Source organism: Acanthisitta chloris, unplaced genomic scaffold (genome assembly GCF_000695815.1).
Source record: "Acanthisitta chloris isolate BGI_N310 unplaced genomic scaffold, ASM69581v1 scaffold7244, whole genome shotgun sequence".
Taxonomy (NCBI): Eukaryota; Metazoa; Chordata; class Aves; order Passeriformes; family Acanthisittidae; genus Acanthisitta; species Acanthisitta chloris.
The window spans coordinates 61,565-69,769 of NW_008669848.1; the positions used below are offsets into that span (position 1 = coordinate 61,565).

Sequence of the window (8,205 nt, forward strand, 5' to 3'; positions counted from 1 at the left end):
GGGATAAGTCAGTCATGGACTTTTCTCTTGTTTTTCAGAAGAACTTGACACCCTGATAGGCGACAAAGGCGAGAAGCTGAGATCTTCCCTGCTGTCCTGCAGCCCGACTGGCGTTGCAGGTGCCTCCCTTTCCAGGCAGATGGCAGCCCAGTCCCATTCCTTGTGCGAGCCCTCTCTCTCCTCCGGGATCTCACAGCCCTTGCACAGCATCCACACCTCGGGAGCTCTGCATGTCAAGAACTCCTTACCCAATCTGCTGGGGGGGCAGCAACCTTCATGCTATCCATCCCCACAGGGGTACCCCCAACTCTCAAACGCATTAATGCAGCAGGCACAAGACCCTCAGAGCCTGTTTGCTTCTGGGGAGGCTCAAAGCGAGCTCCGAACTCAGCCCAGCATCGCACAGGATTCCCCACTGCCCGCACAGACCCCCCCGAACTGTGCGGTGAAGATGCTGCCGGAGCATTCCACAGACAGGACGGTGCAGGACACGCTCATGCAGGAGGGAGACCTCAGCAATGACATCGATGCTCTTAATCCATCCCTGACTGATTTTGATCTCCAAGGTAAGTATCTAAGGGATTTTTATCTCCTAGAGTCAGGTTTCTTACATCCCATCCCATCCCAACCCAACCCACATGAGATGCATTTACATCCTTTTTAACAACTTCTTGCCATCACTACAAAGATGTCACTTTATTGGGTTATGTTGTTCACAAAACATGGAATTTTGCATTAAGCCTTTAAAAAGTTTCCTAAGAAAGCTACAAATTTACATCCAGAGTTTAGAATCAGAGAATCAATTGGGTTGGAAAAGACCTCCAAGATCACCAAGTCCAACCCTACTGTGGTTACTAGACCATGGCACTAAGTGCCACATCCAGTCTCATCTTAAAAACCTCCAGGGATGGTGAATCCACCACCTCCCTGGCCAGCACATTCCAATGTCTGATCACTCTCTCCCTAAAAAATCGTTTCCTAATATCCAACTTAACCCTCCCCTGGCAGAGCTGAGTCTGTGCCCTCTTGTCCTGCTGCTGGTTGCCGGGGAGAAGAGACCAACCCCCACCTGACTCCATCCTCCTGTCAGGGAGTTGCAGAGGGTGAGAAGGTCTCCCCTGAGCCTCCTCTTCTCCAGGCTGAACACTCCCAGCTCCCTCAGCCTCTCCTCATGGCACTTGTGCTCCAGTCCCTTCACCAGCCTCATTGCTCTTCTCTGGGCCTGCTCCATTCAAGGTGTGGCCTCACTCAATGTGTGGTATAAAAACCAATTCCTGCTTCCTCTTGGCTATGACTGCTGATATCAAATACAGCAATACACCATTTAGAATGTGTTTTTTAAATCTCAGACATGTTTTCCACTGAAAACTCCTCAAGCACAACTCTTTAGTGCAACTCTTACAAGAGAATTGTCATGTGAAAGGCACAAAGAGAAATAAATTTGATTGGATTTACATGTTAATATTTTTCTTGACCAATATTGATTCCAACATCTTCCACATCTCATCTTAAAAGATGCTCTTTTCCCCTTCCGAAGCCATTTATTTGATCTATACCCTGAACAATTACATTTTCTGAGGTGTGTTTTTACACTTCATCATGCAATGCTGACAGTAATTTTCTGATGTATTAAATAATTTAATCATCTTGACTGGAAGGGACTTTGCACATTAATAAAACAGCTGTTCATGAAAAAAATAAGGGAAAAACCCACCATGTATTGATATATATACACACATATTAAAATGATATATAAAATGTATAAATAAATATCAAATTTGTATATAAAAAGTTGTACCTATGCACATATAAATCCTGTGGGTTCCAAATGATAAAGCTCCTCCTGTAACAAATAACATGCCAGAATTGCTTTCCTGCACAGACAAAAAATTCTTACACAAATCAACCTGAAAGAGCAAATAATTCAGTTTTAATAAAATCTGTGACTCAGCCAATGCCAGGGCTGTGCCATCCCAGTGTCACAAATATTCCCCAGCCCTGCCCTGCCCAGATTGCTCTGCTGAGATTAGCATCACATTCCACTCATTTCTCTGAACACTTTCCCATTTTATTCCATTATGGTGGAGCACATGCTCTGGTACTGTGAATATTCTGTGCTTCATCAAGATGGTACAGCCCCAAATTCCCTCTGGCCTTGCCTTTTAGCTTAGATTTTTTATAACCTTAGCTAAGCTTTTTGCTTTCTTTCTTGAGAAAATTATCAAAGCTTAAATCAGAGGTCCTAAAACTTGAGATAAGGCCTAGCGTACTTGGAGTGAAATCATTATACATAGGTGTTCAGTTCTGGGCCCTCAGTTCAGGAGGGACATTGAGGGGCTGGAGCAGGTCCAGAGAAGAGCAACGAGGCTGGTGAAGGGACTGGAGCACAAGTGCCATGAGGAGAGGCTGAGGGAGTTGGGGGTGTTCAGCCTGGAGAAGAGGAGGCTCAGGGGAGACCTTCTCACCCTCTGCAACTCCCTGACAGGAGGTTGGAGTCAGGTGGGGGTTGGTCTCTTCTCCCAGGCAACCAGCAGCAGGACAAGAGGGCACAGACTCTAGCTCTGCCAGGGGAGATTTAGCTTGAATATAAGGAAGAGATTTTTTTAGGGAGAGAGTGATCAGGCATTGGAATGTGCTGCCCAGGGAGGTGGTGGATTCACCATCCCTGGAGGTTTTCAAGCTGAGACTGGATGTGGCACTTAGTGCCATGGGCTAGTGACCACGGGAGGGCTGGGCTTGATGATCTTGGAGGTCTCTTCTAACCTGGTTGATTCCATGATTCAGCCAAAAAAGTATGACCCAATATCTTCCATATCTTACAAAGATAACAGAGGCACTTTCCTCTTTCAAAATTAATTGTGGCTTTTCAAATAGAAGTTATGTTTCATAAGGATTCATTTACAGAATCCTCCCAATTATCAAGTGCAATCGTTTTCTTACATTTATGCTGTTTTCTCCCACGTTTAAATTTATTATGGAGACAGACAAATAATAATGGTCTAAACAACGTTTTTCCTTACTCAATCCCAAGGAATTAAGAGCACCTACACATAGAGCACAACTGCACAATTAACAGCTTCTCCTTAAACACAATGTTTAAAGAAGCAAATATAAAGTAGGATATCTAGACAGAAAAGAGAAAGAAAGCTGAATCAATCCCTTACCCAATGTGTTTTTCTTTGCCCTAGGGAATCTTTGGGAGGAGCTGAAAGATGACAGCCTTGCTGTGGATCCTCTCGTCCTCATTTCATCATCCCCAATGTCTTCCCAGTGTTTCCCCTCTCACTGCCAACTAGAGAACAGCAGCACCGTCCCCATCCCGAACGGAACTCCCCATGGCAACGTCCCTGACATCCAGCTCACCACTCTGTACTCTGCCTTTATGGAGCTGGATACAGTGTCTCCTGCCTACCTGAGCAATCCTGGATCCAAACCCATAGCACTAATGTGAACCACGTGGCAACCTAATAATAATTGTTGTTGTTATTATTATTATTGTTATTGTTGTTATTATTATTATTATTATTATTATTTTGTCAAAATCCAGTCCTAACCATCACATCCCTATCTGATCTATGTCAGCTGAGACTGTGTCCATGGGAATAAGAATCATCTTCTTCCAGAACTTGCCCGCAGGATATGTAGCTTCACGGGGATCATTTTCTACAGACAGATATAAAAAAAGTCATAACTTTTACTATTTAAAGCTAATCTTGTTAACTTGTCAACACCACTTTATAAAGCCACTCATCTTCTGCATCTTCCAGAAACAAACGACTAGGAGAGGAAAACCAATTATTGACTTTTTCCTCCCCTTTTTTTTCTTTTTTTTTTTCCACAAAAGCTGCTTGCAAAGGAGCACAAAACTCACAGCACACAACAATCTAACTTATTGCTTGGAGCCTATGATGGCAACATCAGCCACCACAGATGACTCAGAATAAAAAATCTACATATTAAAACATTTATAGTCCCCTTGAAAGCAGTTCTGGGGTTTGGTAAACAAGAACATGAACTGAAAATTCTGCAAGTATTAGGAGATAGAGGATGAGCTGCTGACAGACTAAACCAAAGCAACAAATATACTTCAGTGAAAGACATCTAAGTTTTACTGTATTTAAAAAAAATAATTTTAAACTCTGCTTTTTTTAATAAAAAGGAACAAAACAATTTAATAGAATTTTTACTTGGCTAGAAATTATTCCCATTTGGGCCTCTATTTTTCACCACATGAGCTGAACAGTAACATGAATTATTCAACCATTAAATGAAGATTTAGAAAAAATGCTAATAAAATAAAAAGAGAACAATAATTGTTGCAGTTAGCCAAATCCAGAGATCATCTCTGCTGTTCCAGCTGCATCCAATGGGTTTGTTATGATGCTGAATCAGCCCTCACATTAGGATAATATCTGATTCCTACCATGAATTAAACTAAGCCATTCCAGTAGCTTCTCAGGAACAATCTTCTCCTTATGCTTTTCCACAAAGGTGCTGCTTGTAAAATAAAATTAGTTTTATTTCAAGTGATGCAACCTAAAACAAAAGGGACCTAGAGCAGGAACCTCTAAACACTGTGGAAAACAAGCTAAAAAAATATCACAGTGTCTTGAATGACAGGTTGCCCAGAGCTGCTGTGGATATCTCATCCCTGGAAGTGCTCAAGGCCAGACTGGATGAGGCTTGGAGCAACCTGGGCTGGTGGGAGTTGTCCTTGCCCATGGCAGGGAGTGGAACAAAATGAGCTTTAACATCCATTCCAACCCAAACTATTCTGTGCTCTCTAGTCATAGGTTATGTAAACTCAAAAGAAACCAAGGAGATCAAAATTTGAGCCAGATTGGGTTATATACACTTGGTAAAAAGCAGAGAGGAATTACCCAGGACAGAAAAGTGAGATGGAACTGTTAGAATAAACACACAGGGTTAATAAGCTGTGTCTCCCAGCAAGGTGGGAGCCCTGCCTGCCCAGACTGATGCCAAACCCAGGTCCAAATCTACACCTTCATCCATGCCTACGAGCCCAGACTTAAAATCAGATTAGGGGCAGACGGATAAAGACGACTTAGGAGGAAACACATGTGATGCAGCTTTGTAATCCCTCACGCAACCACCAAGAAATCCTCACTTGACTCGAGCTCCTCTTCCTCAGCCTCCTGCAAAGAGAATACACAGTGGAAGAAATGTAGTCAAGTTGGCCAAGCTGCTCCATGAGGATAAAAATCCAGCAGGGTGAGAGTTCTGCAAACACACTAGAGATAGGGGAATCAGTTCTCGATGATCATTTACATAAAGAAATAAGGAAAAAATTAATATCCCATGTCACTAGAAATGTGAATAGTAAATGATAAGCCTAAAGCATAAAGCTGCTTAACAGTATATATAAATATATATAATGCAGTAAATATACATACAGTAAATATATCTATAAATATTTGTGATTAAAGCAAATCCACAGCACATGAAAAACCCATCAAAAACTGACAGTACAAATCGGGACAACACTTTACCAGGATGAGCTCAGTCTCTGCTACAGAACCCCTGGAATCACAGATTTTTTTTCAAGCAAGAAATGCTAAGCTGCTTTTTTGTGCGTTAAAGATTTATAATTTACAGGCATAGCAACTCATCCATGATTTGTTGATTCCTGGGTGTCACTCACATCCTCTGTGAGCTGTGATTGACAGGCACCAACATATTCCCTGCTCGTGACCACACACATCATCACAGGCTGGAAGGGGAGGAAGAAATCCAGAAGAAATCTAAGTGTCAGACTGTGTTCTATACTTTCCTTGCTAATGAGTCTTTGAAGAATGAACAGACATAAAGAACAAAAAGGGAGGGGGAAAAAACCCCACTTCAACATGTTTTTTCTTGTGTTTTGCTTGACTTTCTTGACAGGAGGTATCCACACTAGAGAGGTTTGTCCTCTCTTTATGAAGTTATTTATTCTAAGCACCTTCAAGTATTTTCTCCAATGCAATTCCATCTTTAATGGAATTAAATTAATGGCTGGACATTTCAGAGAAGTTAGAAGAAAAATCCTGTAATGGCTTTTATTAAAAAAGAGTCATGTTTAAAGCAAACAAGCAAGCCAAACAGGCTGCAGGTTATTAGCTAATATAAATAGTCTGGGTTTGGGTTTCCCTTTGTGCTCCACTTCAGGCTCCTACATCTGGAATTCTATTTTCCTGCTTCAGTTTAGCATTAGTGATTCTGGTAGGCACAAAACAAACTCCTTGGACCCATGAGGAAAGAGTTATACTATGAATTACAATTCTAGAACAATCATATATAAGAAAACCAACCCCAAAATACATTTATTTATCCACTTCCATTTTTTTATGTAGAAGGATAACCCTCATCCTGTTCAATCCTTATTATTTACCTTTAAGATAACTTTTGACATAGTGCTAAGCACAGAAACATTTTCTCAGAGCTCACAGAGTTGGTGACACCTCACTTTGTACCAACCATAAAAGAAGTGTTTTGCACACATTGCAAATCCATTTCACACACATTTGCATTAAATTCCATTGTAAGTAGCATTCTGAAAACAGGGGGAGAAAGGAAGGAAAGAATGAAGTTTTCCCAGTCCAAGGCTAATGGTGTTTGCTTAATCAGCCTCTTCCAAACACATTATGCAAACCTGTCTAGGAGGAAAAAATAACCTTCAGTGTAATTACCATAAAAATATCTTATTACCAAAGAGAAGAAAGTGCTCACTGCTGCCCTCTCCAACATATAACTAGGAGGAATTTGCATTCTAAAGTTTAGGGTTTATGAGTTTAACCTATTTTTTATTGCATGTTTCATTTAGACTTCAAAAAAGTCAAGTAACAATTTTTGCTGGAACTGTGTTTTGCAGCTCTTTTAATCTCATCATGAGCCCAAATTGACTATTGGAAGACTTCTGGCTAAAGTAAAGATTTCTGTCTCTCTTATTTTCCTGTTCTTGGTATAAAACCATCACCCCTGAGTGTTCACTTGCTGTTGAGACAGTTCACAGATCATTCATCTGATGAGACCCCACCTGGAATACTGCACACAGTTCTGGTGTCCTCAACATCAGAAGGACATGGAACTGTTGGAGCAAGTCCAGAGGAGACCACCAAGTTGGTAAGAAGGTTGAAGCATCTCTCTATGAAGACAGGCTGAGGAAGTTGGGGCTGTTCAGCCTGGAGAAGGGAAGACTGTGTGGAGACCTCAGAGCAACTTTTCAATATCTGAAGGGTCTACAAGGAGCCAGAGAGGAACTCTGTGTTAGGAACTGCAGTGACAGGACAAGGGGTAATGGGTTCAAACTGAAGGAGAGGAAGTTTAGGTTAGATATTCGAAAAAAGGTTTTTACTAAGGGTGGAGAGACACTGGCACAGGTTGCCCAGGGATGTGGTGGCTGCCCCAACCCTGACAGTGTTCAATCCAGGCTGGATGAGCCTTGAGCAACCTGATGTAGTGAGGAGGTGTCCCTGCCCAGAGCAGGGGGTTGGGACTAGATGATCTCTAAGGTCCATTCCAACCCCTAAATTCTATGATTCTCTGATCTATCTGGAAAGACTTTCAACACTCCTGGCCCAGCACTGAGATACTTAAACCCAACAGTGATTAACAGGAATGATGGAACAGCTAAAATACTAAATACTACATCAGCTTTACTTTATGTTTCTAACTTTGTACACAAAGCTTGAGAAGAAAATTGCAACTGATTTATTGTCACTTTCCAGTACGTTTCAACTACTGACTGGAACAAATATTTGGATCACAGGATTTAGTTTACCAGTGCTGCTGCTCTATTTTTATACTTCAGACTTCCAGATCTGTGGGTAAATGTTTATGTTTAGGCTATTAAATATCCAAACCAGCAAATATTTTAACATAAGCTTTTTCTGACCTGCTAATCCATTTCTAGTCTAACACAAACAAACTCCAAACACTCAGCAGTGTGTGAAGAACTATCAGGTTCACTATGAATTCCCTCACTGCAGTGATGCAAAGGGAAGGTTAAGAGAAGCATTTCCCATGGGTGGTCACAGCAAAGCTTTAATTGAGAGCTATTAAAATGAACGATGGAATTAGCTCATAAAACAACATTTAAATGTAGTCCTTTAGAAGCAGAAAAGGGCTATATTTTCAGTTCAAAGAAACATGCACGGAGAATATTTGTTTGCATGGAAACTCCTGAAAATTGACATCAGTAGGAAGAGC

General features: G+C 41.4%; 1 protein-coding gene across 1 annotated transcript in view; it reads left to right on the forward strand.

The window, feature by feature from the left end:
• The window catches only part of FOXN1 (forkhead box N1), a 21,133-nt gene extending 17,682 nt beyond the window's left edge, over nt 1–3,451 (forward strand). Inside the window, exons 7-8 of the mRNA XM_009073468.1 lie at nt 39–566; nt 3,189–3,451. Coding sequence (XP_009071716.1) covers nt 39–566; nt 3,189–3,451 — 791 coding nt within the window. The remainder of the gene's footprint in view (nt 1–38; nt 567–3,188) is intronic.
• Nucleotides 3,452–8,205: the final 4,754 nt, after the last annotated feature.